General features: G+C 37.5%; 1 protein-coding gene across 3 annotated transcripts in view; it reads left to right on the forward strand.

Moving 5' to 3' along the window:
• ADAM10 (ADAM metallopeptidase domain 10) overlaps positions 1 to 22,047 on the forward strand; it is a 118,887-nt gene that overhangs the window by 93,113 nt on the left and 3,727 nt on the right. For all 3 annotated transcript variants that reach the window (XM_032622746.1, XM_032622747.1, XM_032622748.1), the window contains 6 exons: positions 902 to 1,085; positions 8,707 to 8,857; positions 9,652 to 9,835; positions 10,752 to 10,860; positions 11,334 to 11,554; positions 21,645 to 21,771. In XM_032622746.1, the coding sequence (XP_032478637.1) occupies positions 902 to 1,085; positions 8,707 to 8,857; positions 9,652 to 9,835; positions 10,752 to 10,860; positions 11,334 to 11,554; positions 21,645 to 21,771 (976 nt within the window). The remainder of the gene's footprint in view (positions 1 to 901; positions 1,086 to 8,706; positions 8,858 to 9,651; positions 9,836 to 10,751; positions 10,861 to 11,333; positions 11,555 to 21,644; positions 21,772 to 22,047) is intronic.

The following is a 22,047-nucleotide window of genomic DNA, read 5'->3' on the forward strand; positions in this document are numbered from 1 at the left end:
TTGCAGTGGCTTCTCTTGTTGAGGAGCACGGGCTCTAGGCACACTGTCTTCAGTAGTTGTGACACGTGGGCTCAGTAGTTGTGGCCTGTGGGCTCTTGAGCACAGGCTCAGTAGTTGTGGCGCACAGGCTCAGTAGTTGTGGCGCACAGGCTTAGTTCCTCCGCGGCATGTGAGATCTTCCTGGGCCAGGGCTTGAACCCATGTCCCTTGCACTGGTAGGTGGATTCTTAACTACTGTGCCACCAGGGAAGCCCTAGGTATAGTTCTAATCGGTCTGATCATGTCACTTCTGTTCACAACCTTACTTCTAATACCTGATGATATTGCTAATACAATTTCCTTATCTTAGCATTTTCCATAATTTGGGTCTAAGTGTAATTCCAGTGTTATTTCTTCTTCCCTGTCAAATTAAGTCATTTTAAAAAACTTTACTTCTGCCAGGAAGCCAATTCCTTCCCATTTCTGCCTATTGAAATCTTGATCCATGTGGTTATATAATGTAAATTAATATGGCCCTTTTGTCAGGCAGTTTGGCAGTATGTATCAAGACCTTTAAAATATTTGACCTTTTAACTCACTAACTCTACCACTGGGAATCTAACTAAAAGAAGTAATTGCAGAATGTGTCAAAGATTTACGTAAGTTTCAAAAAAAGAAATAAAAATAAAAAAGGTATCCATTGCAGTTATACCTTCACTGATTTTTTCTTCCCTTCTGAGACAGTGACCCCTAAAAGAGCAAATTATCTTCCTTTTCACAGTCTAAAATAATTGTAAGATCTACTCTAAAGGAGAGTCCATAAGCTTCCATTTTTCTTCTGATGAGAAAATTACATTTAATCAGATGACCTGAAAACCTTATTTTACTTCCTGTTTATGTAACTCTATATTCTTTTTGACAGCATGATTCTGGAACAGAGTGCACTCCAGGAGAATCTAAGAATTTAGGACAAAAAGAAAACGGCAATTACATCATGTATGCAAGAGCAACATCTGGGGACAAACTTAACAACAATAAATTCTCACTCTGTAGTATTAGAAATATAAGTCAAGTTCTTGAGAAGAAGAGAAACAACTGTTTTGTTGGTATGTATATTTTCCCAGCATTTTATTATGAATATTTTGAAACATTCAGAAAACTTGAAAGAATTATATAGTAAACACCTAGTATGTGCCCACCACCTATATTTTACAGTTGTTAGCACTTTAATACATTTGCTTTATCACACTTGTCAATCTCTCAATCCATATTTTTTTGTTGAAATTTAAAGTGCATTGTGGATATCAGTATACTTCAGTCATAAACAGTTTAGCCTACATAAGCAGAGTTCAATTTAAGTAAAGTTCAATATTGTTTGTGGTGTTTTTGTTTTTCACATGAGTGCAATACGTGGGCTGCTCAGTGCCGTGGCCTCTCCTGTTGCGGAGCACAGGCCCCAGACGCGCAGGCCCAACGGCCATGGCCCACGGGCCCAGCCGCTCCGCGGCATCCGGGATCCTCCCGGACCGGGGTACGAACCCGCGTCCCCTGCATCGGCAGGTGGACTCTCAACCACTGTGCCACCAGGGAAGCCCGCCATATACAAATCTTAAGTCCACCATTTGATGAGCTTTGACAAATACATTTACCTGTGTAATCTAAGCACCTGTGAAGATGTACAACATTTCTGTCACCCCACAAAGTTCTTTCATTTCCTTTCCCCATCAATCTTTGCACTCCTCCTGCAACCATTATTCTGATTTATTTCTCCATAGATAAATTTTGCTTATTTTATTTCATATAATTGGAATCATACAGTTTGCACCCATTTGTGGAAGGCTGCTTTCACTCAGCATACTATTTTGAGATTCATTATTAGTATTTTGTACCATTTTTTTTCCCCACTGAATAGAAGTGCATTATATGAATATATCACAGTTTGCTTATCCACTCTCCTATTGAATGGAACACTTGGGCTTTTTAGGTTTGGGTTAATATGAATAAAGTTGCTATGAATTTTTTTCTTACTGTGGTAAAATATATATAACATAAAATTTATATTTAAACTAATTTTAAGTGTACAATTCAGTAGCATTAAGTACATTTACAGTGTTATGCAACCATCACTGCTTTTCCATTTTCAAACTTTTAAAATCACTCCAAATAGAAATTCAGTAACCATTAAGCAATAACTCCTATTTCTTTCTCTCCCCAGCCCCTAGTAACCTCTAATCTATTTTGTGTCTCTGTGACTTTGCCTATTCTAGGTACCTCATATAAATGGGATAATGCTTTTGTATCTGGTTTATTTCACTTAGCATAAAATTTCCGAGATTCATACAAGTTGCAGCATGTATCAGAATGCCATTCTTTTTTATGGTCGAATAATATTCCATTATATGGATATACCACATTTTGTTTATCCATTTATCTGTTATGCCTCTCGGGCATTTAATATGTTCTAAATATTCTACCTTGTATTATGTTTTTGGGGGTCCTTGTCCTATTTTACAAGATTTTAAGTTACTTGAAGGCAAACACTGAGGCCTGCTCATATTGCACATAAACAACGCTCTTATAGATGAGTTAAACATATGGCAGCAAAGGAGAAAGAATTGAGGAAGGTTTCCAGATAAGCACAGCCTTTCATTTTTTTAGCTGCATTTTTAAAAATAAATTTATTTATTTTATTTATTGATTTTTGGCTGCATTGGGTCTTTGTTGCTGCACACAGGCTTTTCTAGTTGCGATGAGCAGGGGACTACTCTTTGTTGTGGTGTGTGGTCTTCTCATTGCGGTGGCTTCTCTTGTTGCGGAGCATGGGCTCTAGGCATGCAGGCTTCAGCAGTTGTGGCACATGGGCTCAGTAGTTGCGGCTCGCGGGCTCTAGAGCGCAGGCTCAGTAGTTTTGGCTCACGGGCTTAGTTGCTCCGTGACATGTGGAATCTTCCTGGATCAGCACTCAAACCCATGTCCCCTGCATTGGCAGGCAGATTCTTAACCCCTGCGCCACCAGGGAAGCCCTGCATTTTTTTTTTTTGAGGTATAATTGACATAACACTATGGCCTTTTGTTTTTAATTGAAATTTATACAGAGCTAATTCACATGCAGTTGTAAGAAATAATGGAGATTCCATATACCCTTCATCCAGTTCCCCCCAGTGGTAACATCTTGCAAAACTGTATAGTATCAATACACTATTACATATAGCAAGGATATTGACATTGATACAGCCCACAGATCTTACTCAGATTTCCCCAGTTTTTCCTGTCGTCATCTCTCTGTGTGTGTGTTTAGTTCTATACAGTTTTATCATGGGTAGGTTTATGTGCCCATCACCACAGCCATGATAAAGAATAGTTCCATCACCACAAGTAATTCTTTTTTTTTTAATTCTTTTTTTGGCTGTGTGGGGTCTTTGTTTCTGTGCGCGGGCTTTTCTCTAGTTGTGGTGAGTGGGAACTACTCTTTGTTGTGATGCGTGGGCTTCTCATTTCAGTGGCTTCTCTTGTTGTGGAACATGAGCTCTAGGCGCCTGGGCTCAGTAGTTGTGGCATGCAGGTTCTAGGATGCACGGGCTTCAGTAGTTGTGGTGCACAGGCTCAGTAGTTGTGGTTTGTGGGCTCTAGAGCACAGGCTCAGTAGTTGTGGCACACGGGCTTAGTTGCTTTATGGCATGTGGGATCTTCCCAGACCAGGGATCGAACCCGTGTCTCCTGCATTGACAGGCGGACTCTTAACCATTGCGCCACCAGGGAAGTCCCACCACAAGTAACTCTTGGCGTTGTCCTTTTATAACCACACTCACCTCCCTCCTGGTGTCCCTTCACCTGCCCCACTATTCTCCATTTCTAAAATTTTGTCACTTCAAAAATGTTATATAAATGGAATCATACAGTGTGTAACCTTTGGGATTTTTCACTCAGCATGATTCCTTGGAAATTAATCCAAATTGTTTGCCTGCATCACTAGTTTGTTCCTTTTTATTGCAGGTGGTATGTGTGTACTACAGTTTAACGATTTTTCTATTAAAGGATATTTGGGTTGTCTTCAGTTTTTGGCAGTTATGAATAAAGCAGCTATCAACAGGCTTTTCATGTGAATATAAGTTTTCATTTCTCTGTGATAAATGCCTCCAAATCCAACTGATGGATCAATGTAGCCGTTGTTTGTTTTTATTTATATGAAACTGCCAAACTGTTCTCTAGAAGGCTGTACTATTTTATATTCCCACCATCAGTGTATGAGTGATCTCATTTCTCTCTATCCTTGTCAGCTTTGGGTATTTTTATTTTATCCATTGTGATAGGTATATAGTGGTATTTCATTGTAGCTTACTTTGTATTTTTCTGATGATTAATGACATTGAATATCTTTTCATGTGCTTTTTTGCCATATGTATATCTTCTTTGGTGAAATGTCCATGTTTCTTGGCCATTGAGTTTTTTTGTTTTTGTTTTTTCTGTTGAGTTTTGAGGGTTCTTTATATAGTCTAGATGCTAGTCACTTGTCAGATATTGGTCTGCATATATTTTCTTCCTGTCTGTAGCTTGTCTTTTCACCCTCTTCACAGTCTTTCCCAGAGCAAAAGTTAAATTTTGATGATGTTCAAATGATCAATTTTTACTTTTATTGATTGACTTTTTCTTATAAAGCCTTCTTTTTCTTTTAAAAGGGCAGATTAAAATTACATTGATGTTATCATTTTTGTTACTGTTGTTCAGTGATAGTTTTTCTAAATCTTCTTAGTGTAGAAGTGACACATAGATTTTTCATCTGTAAACTGGGTTTTCACAATAAACTTACTGATTGAAAATGACTTTAAAAATGAGCATATTTGGGGCTTCCCTGGTGGTGCAGTGGTTGAGAGTCCGCCTGCCGCTGCAGGGGACACGGGTTTGTGCCCCAGTCCGGGAAGATCCCACATGCCGCGGAGTGGCTGGGCCCGTGAGCCGTGGCCGCTGAGCCTGCGCATCTGGAGCCTGTGCTCCGCAACGGGAGAGGCCACAGCAGTGAGAGGCCCGCGTACCGCAAAAAAAAAAAAGAGCATACTTGTCTTTCTCTGTCTGACGTCACTTAATATGATAATCTCTAGGTCTATCCATGTTGCTGCAAATGGCATTATTTCATTCTTTTTTTACGGCTGAGTAATATTCCATTGTGTGTGTTAGTGTGTGTGTGTGTGTGTGTATACACACCACATCTTCTTTATCCATTCATCTGCTAATGGACATTTAGGTTGTTTATATGTCTTGGCTCTTGTAAATAGTGCTGCAGTGAACATTGGGGTTGCATGTATCGTTTTGAATGAGAGTTTTCTCCAGATATATGCCCAGGAATGGGATTGCAAGATCATATGGTTTTAGTTTTTAAGGAATCTCCATAGTGTTCTCCATAGTGGCTGCACCACTTTACATTCCCACCAAGAGTGTAGGAGGATTCTTTTTTCTCTGTACCCTCTCCAGCACTTATTTGTAGACTTTTTAATGATGGCCATTCTGACTGCTGTGAGGTGATACCTCATTGTAGTTTTGATTTGTATTTCTCTAATAATTAGCAATATTAAGCATCTTTTCATGTGCCTGTTGGCTATCTGTATGTCTTCTTTGGAGAAATGTCTATTTAGGTCTTCTGCCCGTTTTTTGATTGGGTTGTTTGTGGGGTTTTTTGACATTAAGCTGTATGAGCTGTTTATATTTTGGAAATTAAATACCTTGTCAGTAGCATTGTTTGCAAATATTTTCTCCCAGTCTGCAGGTTATCTTTTCGTTTTGTTTATGTTTTCCTTTGCTGTGCAAAAGCTATTAAGTTTAATTAGGTCCCATTGGTTTATTTTTGTTTTTATTTCCATTACTCTAGGAGACAGATCCAAAAAAATACTGCTGCAATTTATGTCAAAGAGTGTTCTGCCTATGTTTTCCTCTGGGAGTTTTGTAGTATCTATTCTTATATTTAGGTTTTAATCCATTTTGAGTTTATTTTTGTATGTGGAGTTAGAGAATGTTCTAATTTTATTCCTTTACATGTATCTGTCCAGTTTTCCCAGTACTACTTTTTGAAGAGACAGTCTTTTCTCCATTGTATATTCTTGTTTCCTTTGTCGTAGATTAACTGACCATAAGTGCATGGGTTTATTTCTGGGTTTTCTATCCTGTCCCATTGACCTATATGTCTATTTTTGTGCCAGTACCATACTGTTTTGATTACTGTAGCTTTGTAGTATAGACAAATACCAGAGAAAGACAAATATCATAAGATATCACTTGTATGTGGAATCTAAAAAAAGGATACAAATAAACTTATTTACAAAACAGAAATGGACTTAGAAACACATAAAACAAACTTATGGTTACCAAAGGGGTTAGCAGGGATGAGGGCATGGGGGGTAGATAAATTAGGAGTTTGAGATTAACATATACACACTGCTATGTATAAAATAGGTAAACAACAAGGACCTACTGTATAGCACAGGGAACTATACTCAATATCTTGTAATAACCTATAATAGAAAAGATTCTGGAAAAGAAATATTTACATAGATGTATGTATGTATAACTGAATCACTTTGTTGTACACTTGAAACTGACACCACATTGTAAAATATCTATACTTCAATTTAAAAAAAATAAAGAAAGAAATAACATTTACATAAGATAGAAAAAATGAGCATATTGCTTTTTAGTATTATGGGAAGGAAATTTGTTTCTTAAATTACCATGAAATATGTACGTATTATAATTTTGGTATTTAAACAGCCCCTTTTCCTTGTATTTAAGCGTTAGCAAATAGCTGATTTGAAGTAATATTTTTGTATGAAACGAAAACTAATGTGTAGTAAATATTGCATGAATGGTTTTCTGACTTCTATCGTTTTTCCTTTTCTCCTAAATTACGTCACATGAATTATAAAAGTATTATTGCTAGACTAGAAAAATCATTATTATTTACTTAGTATATATTTGCATGTGCATGCTTCTAGTTTTTGAGAACAAAAGAGATGCTATAAAATGAAAGAGAGAGGGAATTCCCTGTCAGTCCAGTGGTTAGGACTCGGCACTTTCATTGCCATGGTCCCGGGTTCAATCCCTGGTTGGGGAACTGAGATCCCATAAGCCTCATGGCATGGCCAAGAAAAAGAAGAAGGAAAGAGTGGGATGGAGCTTCAGTTACCTCTAAAATTTCCTTTAATGTTTGATGTGGTCAAGGATAAGAATGAAGTTTCTGAGTATAAAGCTAGGCTTTCTAGAATATTTTTGATTCAGATGTGCATTGTTTTAGGTTCCTGTGCTTGAGATATGTTCCCTTCCACTCACTCCGTTCTCAGTTTGAAGGCTGTGCTACAACTGTTTTCCACATTGATTTGGTATAACAGGAAGAAAAGAGCACCAGATTTTAGATCTAGAAGACCTGGGTTTAGACTGTGTTTTGTCCATAGTGGGGCATATGGTTTCCAGCAAGTCACAAAGTCTGTGAAAGTTAGTTTTCTTTTCTCTAAAATGAAGACATTTGATTCTTTTCATTTCCCTGCAGATAGTGAAATTCAGTGATTTTATGTTCTTACTAAGAGTAGCATTCTTGTTCCAATTTTAAACTTCGCTGGCAAAATCAAAGAATTTTTAAAAAGAGCCTAAAAATCTTTCTGAAATTATTCACTATGCTTAGACCAGACAGCCTAACCTTAATGAACTAAGATTTGACCCAATATTGTTAGACTCTGGAAATACAAAATGTGTAAATAATACATGGTTCTTCCCTTAAGGAGCTTGGTCTAGCTGACAAGCAAAACTAATGTACATTACAAAAAGAATTTACTAATTGACCAGGATACAGTCAGCCAAATAGAATGTGGGAAATTCCATAAAATAAAATGACCCAATTTCTTTAACAATAGTGTAAAAATAAAAAGAGGGGACGGAATCTGTTACATATTAAAAGAACTTAAGATACATGTCAACCAAAAGCAACCATGGGGAGAGGGGTTTGGGGAAGCTTGTGTGAAACTTGGTTCAAATAAACTAATGTAAAGAGGTAATTGAAGAAAATTGAACATGGATTGGCTATTAGATGCTATTAAGCATACTGTTAAGTTTTTTAGATGTGTAATGGTATTATGGTTAGATTTTAAAAAGAAAGAACTCCTTATCTGTTAGATTCATCTTGGGATATTTGTTAAGAGCAGCTGAATATGTTAGATGGAGTTGTTTACAGCATATTGTTGAAGTTGCTAAAGCTAAGTGATTGGTACATGGGAGTTCACTATACTTATTCTTTTACTACTTCTTTGTATGTTTGAAATTTTCTAACAGAAAAGGTTTAATTTTTTTCTGCTTGATGAAACACTGACTTACTTTGTACTTATGTGCTAAAAATATAAATAGTACAGTCATTGTTCAGTAAAGCTCAGTGTGGCATGGCCTAAATAGAATGCTACCACTTCTGTGAGGGACCTTAGAAGGGCGCATCAGGTCAAATTCCCTCACTGTACAGCTTAAGAAACTGAGGCCCCAAAACCTGGAAGTGACTTGCCTAAGGCCACATTGCTAGTTAATGACCAAGCCACTGTTATAATTAGATCTCCTAATTTCCAGATTCCTAGTTTGTTGTACTTTTCTTATTCTTCGAAATTTTCCTTTCTCCTTTTGTTCTGCGGCTTTAAAGAGTTTGTAAATTTTAAATAAAATTAATGTTGCATATAGTGCTTACTTTGTCTTATTTATTTTCTTCAGAATCTGGCCAACCTATTTGTGGAAATGGAATGGTAGAGCAAGGTGAAGAATGTGATTGCGGCTATAGTGACCAGTGTAAAGACGAGTGCTGCTATGATGCAAACCAACCGGAAGGGAAAAAATGCAAGCTGAAACCTGGAAAGCAATGCAGGTACCTTGCTAATTCCAGTAGTGTTAATGTTCCTGGGAAGTCACCTTGAAGGCAGTTATGTCAGATTTCAAACTGAGATTAGGAGATGTATGTGGTTTTGTTATTTGTTGTTGGTTTATTTTTCTGGAGTAGTAGTATTTAGGGCACTGTTGTTGGCAGATTGAACTACTTGTAATTGCAGTTTGTGTGGTGGGTGTTAAAAAAGGACATGCAAAGGACACTCAATAAAATACATATTATTTAATGCCTAACTTTAAAAATGTGACTTTCGTCAGTAGTTTTAGAATCTTAACTTTAAATATTTAGATAGTATGGATTCCATATACTCTTGTAACTTAGTTGTCATATAATTTTATTTCACTTGCCAAATTATTTTGGTAGTGATAGATATAAGCAGTAGAATATTGTTTGTGCAGTACTTTTAAAATGGATGTTCTGTGTATCCTAGTTTGATTTTAGTGTATAAATGTGAGAAAAGTTGATAAATTGACTAATGTGTATCTATGAAAAACAATGATGACTTGCCTAATATTTAATCCATTTTCCATTATAACCTTTTACTATAGGCAAATAGAATAGAATAAGAAAGCTCAATATAGTATGCGTTCATTATAAAAACAAGATTCTTAATCACTTTTCTGCACTTATTAGAATGTTGAAATTTAATAGCCTCTTATTCCAATAAGACTTAACAGTAACATACTTAGAATTTATGATTTAAAAATTAGGACTGTATCTATATGTATAGGAAATATCCTAGTGATTTTCTTTACTCACCTCAATGTTTCTTCTAGTCCAAGTCAAGGTCCCTGTTGCACAGCACAGTGTGCATTCAAGTCAAAAACTGAGAAGTGTCGGGATGATTCAGACTGTGCAAAAGAAGGAATATGTAATGGCATCACAGCTCTCTGCCCAGCATCTGATCCTAAACCAAACTTTACAGACTGTAATAGGCATACACAAGTGTGCATTAATGGGGTGAGCATTTGATTTGTATGTTGTTTATTTAGTTTTATGAAACCTTTTTCAGGATAATTGTTTGTTGCCACTTAAAGCCGCATAAAGTAATTAATCTCGGTCCCTATCTATTTCCTCACAAAGCTGTGAACGCATTATGTGGCATAAGTGCCTGGTGGCATTTGATTAGTTATTGACTTGTCTTTCATCTTTCTACTGCATGCGTTTGATACTCTCTAGAGAAAAATAGTTATGTAACTAGGCGTGTAACTTTGTATTTCTTTTAAGTTTTATAAATTAACATTTTAATACTCTAAATAAAAGAACTCTCAGTTATTTCCTCTGAATGTGAAGCCTTTAAAGCTTTCTTGGCTAAATAATCACTTTCCTCTACATGAGGAAAATTTCATTTTTCTCTTCTTATAAAGGAGCCATAATAACCAACATAAAGTCGATGCTCATCTAATCTCCTTCTCTGTTTTTGTTTGGTCTAGATTTTTAAGTTACCATTTCTTTAAAGATTTACTATCTTATTTGCACTTACTTTTTTTTTTTTTTATGGTACACGGGCCTCTCACTGTTGTGGCTTCTCCCGTTGTGGAGCACAGGCTCCGAACGCGCAGGCTCAGCAGCCATGGCTCACGGGCCCAGCCACTCCGCGGCATGTGGGATCTTCCCAGACCGGGGCACGAACCCTTGTCCCCTGCATCGGCAGGCAGACTCTCAACCACTGCGCCACCAGGGAAGCCCCTGCACTTACTCTTTTTAAGATGTGTTTATACCATCCATTTCTGATACTAATCTATGCTTCTCCCCCGCCCCCCGACTTGTATTTCTACTTAATTATTTTAGCATTGGAGGTGTCTCTGTCTGCTATTGTCAACAAGAGGTTTGACTGTATAGGGATTAAATAATTGGTCTTTTATTTTTCTTTCAGCAATGTGCAGGTTCTATCTGTGAGAAATATGGCTTGGAGGAGTGCACCTGTGCCAGTTCTGATGGCAAAGATGATAAGGAATTATGCCATGTCTGCTGTATGAAGAAGAGTAAGGCTTTTAAAATGCAAGAGTATAAAATCTGTTTCAAAAACCTTATTTTCTCCTAAATTTTAAGTGTTAAACTTTGATATACAGTTGGAACAGATAATTTCCAGCTGAACTGATCCTCTTGAGAAATTTTAAAATGTAGTATAGAATTGTGTTTCTAGTATTATGGTCCCTACAGTGTTTTTAAAATGATAAACTAGACAAAACCTGCCAGCGTTTTTACAATAATTAATATAAATACTGTTAGAAGGATTTAAAGCCATTGTAGGCACTAAGTCAGGAGTTGCTGGTTGTTTGTTTATGCTGTAATGTTTAAGGTGAATTACCAGTGGTGTTATCTAGTCTAACTAATGAAAGTCTATATAACATGTCATGGTGATTATTTTAGGCAGTTTCTTCCTTTCCTCCCTCTCTCCCGAGCTAGCCCGATAGGAAATCTGATGTTCAACTTATATTTGACACTTCTTTTGCAGTGGAGCCAGCAACCTGTGCCAGTACAGGGTCTGTGCAGTGGAACAAGTACTTCCTTGGTCGAACCATCACCCTGCAACCTGGATCCCCATGCAATGATTTTAGAGGCTACTGTGATGTTTTCATGCGGTGCAGATTAGTAGATGCTGATGGTCCTCTAGCTAGGCTTAAAAAAGCAATTTTCAGTCCAGAGCTCTATGAAAACATTGCTGAATGGATTGTGGTAAGTATAGTTTTTATTTATAAAGAAACCTTATCTTAAAATGATTTGATCATAATTTTACTTGGTTAGAGGTCACCCCTGTTATGAGAAAATCACTTCTTTTCTGTTTATACTGGAGTTATAGTTGACCCTTGAACAACATGGGTTGAACTGCATGGGTCTACTTATAAGCAGATATTTTTCAATAGTATATACTACAGTAGTACACAGTGTGGAGTTGGTTGAATCTGCCGGTGTGGAGGAACCATGGATATAGAGGACTTCGGAGGTGGTTGGCTAACTGTGATTAACCCACCACGTTCAAGGGTCAACTGTATTTTATCTGAAGAGTGATTTTTAGGGCTTCCCTGGTGGCGCAGTGGTTGAGAGTCCACCTGACAATGCAGGGGACACGGGTTTGTGCCCTGGTCCGGGAGGATCCCGCATGCCGTGGAGTGGCTGGGCCCGTGAGCCATGGCCGCTGAGTCTGTGCGTCTGGAGCCTGTGCTCCGCAGTGGGAGAGGCCACAGCGGTGAGAGGCCTGCGTACCGCAAAAAAAAAAGCACCTAAAGGTGCCTTCTGGCACTATGGTAAAGTGAAAAGAGTACAGGCTTGGAATTACACGAGGATCAGATCATCCTTCTGACGTTTGATAATTCTGTGACTTCGGGCAGCTTACATTTCTTGGCTCCCTTACTTCCCTGTTTTCAACTCAAATCCAGTTCTTATTTTCTTTTTTTCTGATTATCTCTAATAAAAAGTTGAGATCTAGTATACTTGTCTACTATGGGAAATAGTGTGTTCAAAGAAAAAAATCTGATAATTGGAATCTCAGAGTTATGTTCTGCTGAGTTTATGTTGTTGTGCCAGATGTTGTAGGTTTTCTAGATAGTAAATCATATCATCTAAAAATAATATTTTTCCACTTTTCTCCATTATATTTAATTTTGATTCATTTTATTTACAATTTCAAAAACTCATTCCTATTTTAAAATATTTAATAGAAATGATCTTTTTAGTTAAAGTGTTTTTAAAAGCTTTTTTCATATTTTAGATTTGAGGATTTTGTGAAATGCTTCTTACAATGAATTGTAGCAATGTGAAGTCTTGTGCTCTGGAGCTGATTAATCAGGCACTTTTAGGTTTATGCAGATTTGCCTTAAATGGGTATAGAACACTGTTATTTTAAATCAGTGTTGACATTCACATGCCACCCTTTCAAATAGCATGGTCCATAATGCCGGAAGAGTACTGTTAGGCTGTTGCCGCATTTGTGGGCACTAATCAGATCAAACAGTAAGATAAACAACAGTCACTTCCTTACAAGTTATTTGTCTCATTTGTGTTACTTGCAGAGTTCACTTGCATAGCAGAGTTTGTTTTGTTACACTGGTCTTTCATCGTGTATAAGGAAAGTGTCCTTCTAGTTAGTAATGTAGATTAGTAGTTTGCTCTGGTAAGAAGCTGTGAAAGGGATGATGGGTTAGTTTCACTGACTTTCCTTTCCATTGGTACCTCGTGGCTCTTTTGTCTCCTTTCCACAGTATACTATGGCATCTCAGGGTAGAGTGGGAAGAACCTTAACAGTTTAATAGTTCAGGGCATGAGTTACTGACTGCTGTAGGCACCATGGAAATGATGTAATAAAGACTTTTACTTTCTTTTCTGGGGAAAAGTTGTTTTTGACAGTAATGTTTGAATGTAGGCTGAGTGCCTACTGTGTGTCTCGCCAGGAGATAATGATAAACAGCCTTTGGATTTATCAAGGGGTCACCTAGTTCTTGAAAAGTTGGAGAGCATTCACCAGTAAATCTGTTAAGACCCTGTACCACTGTCTCCTTTTCATTAAATGGGTACATTGGTAATTCTTCTTCATTTTCTTCCATAGTTACTGATGTGTTCACATTTTTTGCACCTTTTGTGTTAGGTTTGACATAAGAAACCATCTTTGACCTTGATTTTTTCCAAATCTATCACTGTATTTACCCCACACTTTAAAATAATTGCCTGTTAGTTTGTGGCTTTTTTCTTTTTAATTTGTTCAGTTTTATCAGGAGTTCATCTTTTTATTATTATTATTCTTTTTTTTTAATTTTTTTTTTTTTTTTTTTTTTTTATGGCTGTGTTGGGTCTTCGTTTCTGTGCGAGGGCTTCCTCTGGTTGCAGTGAGCGGGGGCCACTCTTCATTGCAGTGCGCGGGTCTCTCACTGTCACAGCCTCTCTTGTTGCGGAGCGCAAGCTCGAGACGCGCAGGCTCAGTAGTTGTGGCTCACGGGCCTAGTTGCTCCGCGGCATGTGGGATCTTCCCAGACCAGGGCTCGAACCCGTGTCCCCTGCATTGGCAGGCAGATTCTCAACCACTGCGCCACCAGGGAAGACCCTTTATTATTATTTTGATAAGAGTCAACTATGTTTTTCATTTTTTAATTAATTTCTTCTCTCTTATTTTGCTGTAATTTTATGAACCTAGGTAAGTATCTGGTGTTCTTTATGAAAGATTTAGAGCACTGTTTCCAAGTGCTTCACAGAACACTAGATCCATAGGTTTGGTTGTCAAATGAATCTGGAAAATATTGCATACTATAGTCCCCTCTTAGAGATTTGTGATAATATTGTGAGAAGCCCCACGATAAAAAATCTTTTTAACTTCATTTTCCAAACTTACCTGACCTTTATTCATATTGTACATGAGAATCACCTAAGGGCTTAGACCAATTAAGTCAGAATCTCTGGGGATGGAGTATAAAGTGTTTGGGTCATTTCAAAGCTCCCAACTCTCAATTCTGATGAGCAACTGGGATTGAGAACCAACCATTCATGTAGAACAGGGGTTGGCAAACTATGGCTCATGAGCCAAATTTAGCCCACTGCCCATTTTTGTATGGCTTACAGCTAAGAATGGTTTCACGTGTATAAGTAGTTGAAAAAAATCAAAATAATATTCTTCTGGGGACTTCGCTGGTGGTGCAGTGGTTAAGAATCCTCCTGCCAATGCAGGGGACATGGGTTCGAGCCCTGGTCCTGGAAGAGCCCACATGCAGCGGAACAACTAAGCCAGTGCACCACAACTACTGAAGCCTGCACGCCTAGAGCCGGTGCTCCGCAATGAGAGAAGCCACTGCAATGAGAAGCCCGTGCACTGCAACAAAGTGTAGCCCCCCGCTTGCCACAACTAGAGAAAGTCTGCGCATAGCAACGAAGACCCAACGTAGCCAAAAATAAATAAATAAAATAAATTTATTAAAAAAAAAAGAATATTACCATAACGGAACTAATGGCCATAATTAATTTTAAAAAATATATTCTTCTGAAAATTATATGAAATTCAAATTTCAGTGTCCATAAGTAGTGATTTATCAGAACATGGCCATGCCTATTCAGTTATATATTGCTTATGGCTGCTTTTGCACTGTGAATAGTTGCAGCAGAGACTGCTTGGCCCCATAAAGCCTAAAATATTTGTCTGGCCTTTGATAGGAAGTGTCTGCCAAGCCCTAATCTAGACCAGTGGATCTCAAAGTGTAGTCCCCTGACCAGCAGCATCAGCAGCACCTGGGAACTTGATAAAAATGCAAATGATCAGGTCCCACGTGGACCCCTGAGTCGGTATGTGATGGTGCGTGCTAAAGTTTGGGAACCATTTTTACAGTCTCTGCAGTGTAATGACTCCTTTTTAAAAGACTTGTAACAGAAATTTTCTACTTTGTCTTCCTGCTGTGTTGAAAATGGAAGGTGGTTGTGGACCTCCAGAGTCCTTTGTTGCCTAGTAGAATAGGCCTCATAGATATCACTACCGAAACTTTAACAACAAAGATGCAGTATTGTCACAGGGCTTAGCATATGGTAAGGAGTCAGTATGTGTTTGCTAGATGAATGAAGCAGATTACTATGTCATCACTTATATGGAAAAGAAAAAATCATACATATTATCCTAACTTTGAAGTTGTAATGTTTTCTGGTATCTCTCAGTGGTATTTTAACCTGCTTGCCCAGGCTAAGTATAAAGTAACAAGAAGATTAGTAGCCAGTTGCTTTCGAGAGGGGTGGTGCGTGGAGTGTTGAAGGATAAAAGAACATTTAGTCAGAGTCCAGACAATGGTATCTTCTGAAGGATGAAGGGATGCTTTCTGCCCCTGCAGGATGGCATAATCAGTATCCTGACCAGGGACTGTGGGTCCCACATGGTCTTGTGACTACCCGGAAGTCTAGAGCGTGTTTGCTGTGACTGAGAGTTATTATCACTTTAAAATCAGCTAAGATTATCTTATGTCTGAAGAGACTTGATGGCTTGTCTTGCCCCTTCCCCCTCACAGTTTTTTGAGTGAAACCTGTTTTATTGTTTTGTTAGCCTATAGGTCCTTTTTGTTTATTTAGATTATTAAATAAAAAACTACTGTAATTAGAACATAATAAATTAGACTGGCAAATTTTGACCTTTCATTTTTGTCATTTTTACTTAATTTTTCTACTTTGTGTTCTTTTGGCCATATAAGTGGATGTATTGAACATCATCTATCTGTTTCTTATGTAGAATTATTTTCTCAGACTTGATTTAGTACTTGTTAACTTCTAAGCTGTTTTTTAAACTTTTGGATGTCTTTGTCTCTGAAGTTTCACTTAACACCCTTGTATCTATGAAAGACAAGAGCTTGACTCGTAATTTACATTCATTAAATGCCTGTTGAATGAATGACAGCTCTCTTTTATTTCAGACTCTTAACAGGTGGACAAACTGTGATCTCTTTTCTGAGATGAAACACATACATTGCACTTGTTAGCCTGGTTGGTATTCTTTTTCCAGATTTTATAGTATATGAGAAAACATGGCATTTAGCATTTACCACTCTCTGATAATTCTCTCTTGAAGGGGGCATTTTAAAAAATCTTGTCTACCAAAGGTGACCATATTTACTAACACTCTCAAATGCACTATTGTTTTGTTTGGTTTTTCCTTGCTATCTTCTATCCACTGCGACATTCTGTTTCTGAGAGCTACTATCATTGTCACGAAAACATCTCACCTTTGGGCTTTTGAGGTATATAGGTATATATCCTGGAAGATTTTAGAGGAAGACCAGGAACACTGCTAGAAGGGACTGGAAATTCTCAAGGACCTGGGTGCCACATTTTCGTAAATGTCTGTTGATCTCAGCTGGGACTCGGTCCTTTTGACCTTTGTTTTCTACAAAGTTATAACCACTGTTAAATTCAGGCTTCCTCTCTCCAGTCTGCTTTTGTTACTGCCATACTACTTGCATCTCTATTTAAAACTGTATAGGTACTGAAAAACTGGCATTAGAAGGGGTGTCAAACCATAATTTTTTATGTCCTCTGTTGTAAGAACCTTTTGCATTATTTGTGCGTGCGTGCAATCTAGATATAATAAATAAATATTATAAATGAGAAGTGTTTCGATAAGTCAGTATTTGGAGTAATGACTCACGTGTAATAACTAGTCCAACAGGTACTTTTTGGTAGAGTATATACTGAGTTTATAGAATATAAATTCAGAAAGCTTGCAGTCCAGTTTGGGATAGAGAGGATAAGCACATAGAAACATTTTCAGTTCTGCATCATGTTTTCACAGGAAATAGGAGAACCTATTTGGACAAGGCTTCTTTAAGGATGTGATACCAAACCTAAGTTCTTAAGGACTAGTAAGTAGGGGGACAGGTGGATGTTTTATGAAGAGAGAGCAGCTGAAATAGTCACAGACATAAGAAATATTTTAAATAAAAATTTGGTTCACTTTTATCCTTTTGAAAAGTATGATTATCCTTTTTTTTTTTAATTGACAAAGTAATATGTTGAAAAGTAAGCCGCCTTTTTTCCCTGGAGCCCAGTCCTCTCAAGACGAGTTTCTTATATATTTTTCAGAAACTGTATTTTTACAAGAAAATATATTTTAAAAAGACAAGTGGAATCATATATTTACTGGGCCACAATTCATTGTGTGCTCTGTTTTTTTTATCTCTCTCCCACTTAATGATTTATCGTGGAGATCTTTGGTGGGAAGCTTTTTTTTTTTTTTTTTTTTTTATGGCTGCGTTGGGTCTTCGTTTCTGTGTGAGGGCTTTCTCCAGTTGCGGTGAGCAGGGACCACTCTTCATCGCGGTGCAGGGGCCTCTCCCTATCGCGGCCTCTCTTGTTGCGGAGCACAGGCTCCAGATGCGCAGGCTCAGTAGTTGTGGCGCACGGGTCTAGTTGCTCCGCGGCATGTGGGATCTTCCCAGACCAGGGCTCGAACCAGCGTCCCCTGCATCGGCAGGCAGATTCTCAACCACTGCGCCACCAGGGAAGCCCAGTGGGAAGCTTTTGAAGAACGGTTTTACATAGAGGAATGACATAGTTCTGTGTTTTAAGTAGTTGTAACACTGATGACCATGTGGAAGACTAGAAGGAAGGAAATGTGTTCGAGAATATAGTGAACGTCAGGAATGGAAGGGCGTCTCCCATAACAGAACGAGCCCACCAGCCTGAAGGTAGTAGGAAGACCCTTGGCCCTTTGTGCTTATAAAATGGATCACATTAGAGGTGATACTGCCTTTCCAGAGGGTATTTGGAAATTACCAGTAGTTGTCAGAGTAACTGAGGGACTCTACTGGCATTTGATGGATGAGGGCCACGTATGCTAAACTTCCTGCATTGCTCAGAATGGTCCTGTACCACAATGCCAGCATATCTACACTGAGTAAGAAGCACTCATCTGCATCCTAGTCAAGGGCATGCTTGTTTAAAATGCAGTTCCCTGGGCCCTCCACCAGAACACTGAATTGTAAGTAATGTTTTACTGGAACACAACCACATTCACCTGTGTTGTGTCTTATCTATGGCTGCTTTTGTACTACAGTGGCAGAAATGAATTGTTTTGACCAGGACCATATGGCCCACAAAGCGTAAAATGTTAGTTGTTGGGCTCTTTATAGAAAAAGTTTGCTGACCCTTGGTAGAGACCAGTAGTTCTCAGTCTTGGCTGCACAGTGGAATCATGTGGCAGCTTTAACAAAACTGCTGATGTCAGGATCCCACCCCTACCCTACTGGAGCCTGGGATTTCGTCCAGGTATCTGAGTTTCCAGGTGATTCTAATGTGTAGCCGAGGTTGAGAACCACTGGTATAGAGCAGGAAGAGTACTTGTAGCAGTACAAGCTGGTGATTTGGGTTCTTAATGATTTTACTGGGTCAGAGTGTCAGAGTTGAAGACAGGAGAGGTAGGAGAAGGTCTATAACTTCATTGAATGCCACATTTAAAAGGCCTCTGGATGCTTGGAACATGACAAAAGCTGTGCATATAGTTCTACATGTGACAGTAGGCAGAAATGAAAAGAGGAATCAGCCAGCACCTGAGTTGACAGACTGAGGACAGGACTTAAACCCTGCCTTTTTTTTGATAAATAGCAGGTCTGTTATTTGAGGATGAATAAAACAGGAAAAACAACAGGAGCCTGTGGGAAATTTATTTAACAAGGGAAAGGGAATATTAACCTAAAGACTCACAGGGAAGAGCAGTGCTCTGAAAATTATTTTCTACAGAAACCAAAAGAAAGTTTTAGAAAACTATCTGGCAATCTCAGTAGGATGCAAGAAATGGCTTCTGAAAAGTAGATTGTAAGCTGTGGTTTCCAAGCCAGATTCCGCCCAGCAAATGTGTCTTGTATGGTCTACCTGTTGTTTTTAGAAATTTTGAATGAGTTGTTAGCATTTAAAAACAGATTTCATGTAAAAATTCAGATTTGTAACTTCTCTTTAAAGATAAATCTTTCGGCAGTAAGGCTGACTTGCATCACCCCTTGCTCTCTCCTTTCTTGAACACTTCATTCCTAAAGGCAATTAGGTGAGGCCAAGCAAGGCATCCATGCCTGGTGAGGGGAGCTGTACTGGCACAGGGCAGGGTGCCCTTTGAACCCTGTGGAGGGGTGACTGGCTTGTGATGTCAGAGTACAAGTATTGTGAGGAGGGTGTCTGCTTAGGAGGGCCAGTTTTTAAAGGAACTAGGGCTCCTTGGAGAAATGACTGATTCCAGTGCTGGGGCAGGGAAAGAACAAGATGAACCTGGAACTCCTTGTGCCAGCTGAAGTGCTCAAAGAATGGTGAGGACATGCCCAGAAGACACAATAATGATAGTAATGGATTATAACCCATTAAGGAAAATAGGAAATCATGAGGGAATAAATAAATTTAAAGTTTTATGAAGAATAAAATATTTATCTAGTTCTAAATTATGTCCATACAAAATACTCATTGACTACAAAAGAGAAGAGTATCTTTTTGGTAAAGTTTGGCAGTTAACACCTTGATCAAGTGATCCAGTTAACGTCCTTAGTAATGAGATCAAAGTCATGTGTCACCTGGTTGGATGCAATGAGAAGAATACAGCATCACTTCTGAGATATTCTTACTAAAGATGTATGACCTGAATCTAATAATAAAGAAACATCTGAGAAACCCCAATTGAGGGACATTCCAATGCAAAATAACTGACCTGTAATCTTCAAAAGTGTCAAGTTATATAAGCTAAGGGAAGACTGTGGATTGTTTCCAGATTGCGGGGGACTAAAGAAACACAGCTGGTAAACGCAGCACAGTTCTGAATCGGATGGTATTGGGACATATGGCAAAACTTGAATGAGGAGGTCTGAGGATTAAATGGTAGTGATGTAACAATGCCAATTTCCTGATTTTGTTATGATTATCTAGGAAAACCCCCTTAAGTTGCAGGAACTATATGCTGAATTGTTCAAGTGTAACAGGACATCATGGTAGCAGTTTACTCTCAGATGGTTCCAGATTTTACAAACTTCTTTGTACTGTACTTGGAACTTTTCTATAAGTTTGGGATTCTTTCAAAATTAAATTGATATGTTTATATGTATATATATGAAAGGCTTTATGCACACACGGGGAAAGTGGCTTGGGGTATTTTACCACAACATTCATTTTTATTTCAGCTTCTGTTTCTTTAATTATATTGTCACTGCTGGATAAAGAAAACAGTATAGAAGTAGTAGACTGCTGGTTTTAAGGCCCCAGATCCGAGAAGCGCTTCTTAAATGGGAGTTTTATTTGCAATAATTAGCAATAACTATATATGTATTATAGCAATCTGCATAAGCCAATATAAGGTTCATAGTTTTCTAGTTGTTACTATTTTGTATGTTTATTAGTACATGCTATCTTAAGACAAAAATTGAATATTTTGAATTGCAAAATAGACTTAAATTTATTAAGAATGGCAACAGTAATTTTTCTATAAATAAGATTATGTCAGTAGTTTTTGAAGGTTTTTTGTTTGGCTAATTGATTTAATTTGACTTAAGTTGGAAATGAAATTTTTTAGTACCTTCTTAGAGGTAAACTTTACCTGCTTCTAGAATGTGTGTATCCTTCCACTTTTCATATTAAAGAAGACAGTTAACCTTTAAATAAGTGAGTATATATGTAATAGATATTTTATATATATATATATATATATATATAATGAGAACTAAGATACATTGTATAGGAATAATTTAATAACAGTAGTCTGGGACTCAAGTTCCAAATGAAATAGAGAAACAGGAAAGAGGGGTCTCAAAAAAGATAGAATTTCAGTCTTAGCTTTGATGATTAGAAAAAAATATAGGTTAAAGAATATTTTAAAAATCTATCTAGTAGAATTTAAAGCAAGTTATGTACTTTCTAAGTCACTGGATAGTATAAAAAGCAAAGTCTGTAAGAGTAACAGGTAAAAGAAGGGAAGGAAGTATTTAAATCAGAAAATATTTAGTAACATGGGAAAATGCAATATAAACTATATGCAGGATGACCCCAGTTTTGCACATGTGTTTTTCTGAGTATGACAAACATAGTTATATAGAAAAGAGGCTGAAATGAAAATAAGATTGAGTGGTTTCCTCTAGGAAGTGAAATTATGGGTGATTTTTGTTTTCTCCTTTGTACTTTTTATTTAGAGATTAATATATATGTGCTTTTACATGATATCTACAACTCCCAATGAACAGATGTTCTTTAAAAATTAAAATGTAATATATCCTATTGTATATTTAATATAATATAAAATACTCTAAAATATTTTATAGTTTTTTCAGTGGAAAAATCTGTTTATTTCTAGGCTTATTGGTGGGCAGTATTACTTATGGGAATTGCCCTGATCATGTTAATGGCTGGTTTTATTAAGATATGCAGTGTTCATACTCCAAGTAGTAATCCAAAGTTGCCTCCTCCTAAACCTCTTCCAGGTAAGACAATTTGAGCAATATTTTTATTACTCAGAACCATTTAGCAAGTAGAACTGAATTATAAATGAGTCTTAAGTAACTAATATATAATACTTTCTCCTTGAGAATGGAATTATTGGATGAATTATGTAGTTGATTTTTAAGTGTGTGTTTTTTTGTTTTTTTTAATCAACCCAGTCTAGCTTATGGCTGCCGATTTAATGCTAATATATCCTTTTAAAAAATTGCTAATATATCCTTTGCTAATGCTAATATATCCTTTAAAAAAAAATCCAA

Source organism: Phocoena sinus, chromosome 2 (assembly GCF_008692025.1).
Source record: "Phocoena sinus isolate mPhoSin1 chromosome 2, mPhoSin1.pri, whole genome shotgun sequence".
Taxonomy (NCBI): domain Eukaryota; kingdom Metazoa; phylum Chordata; class Mammalia; order Artiodactyla; family Phocoenidae; genus Phocoena; species Phocoena sinus.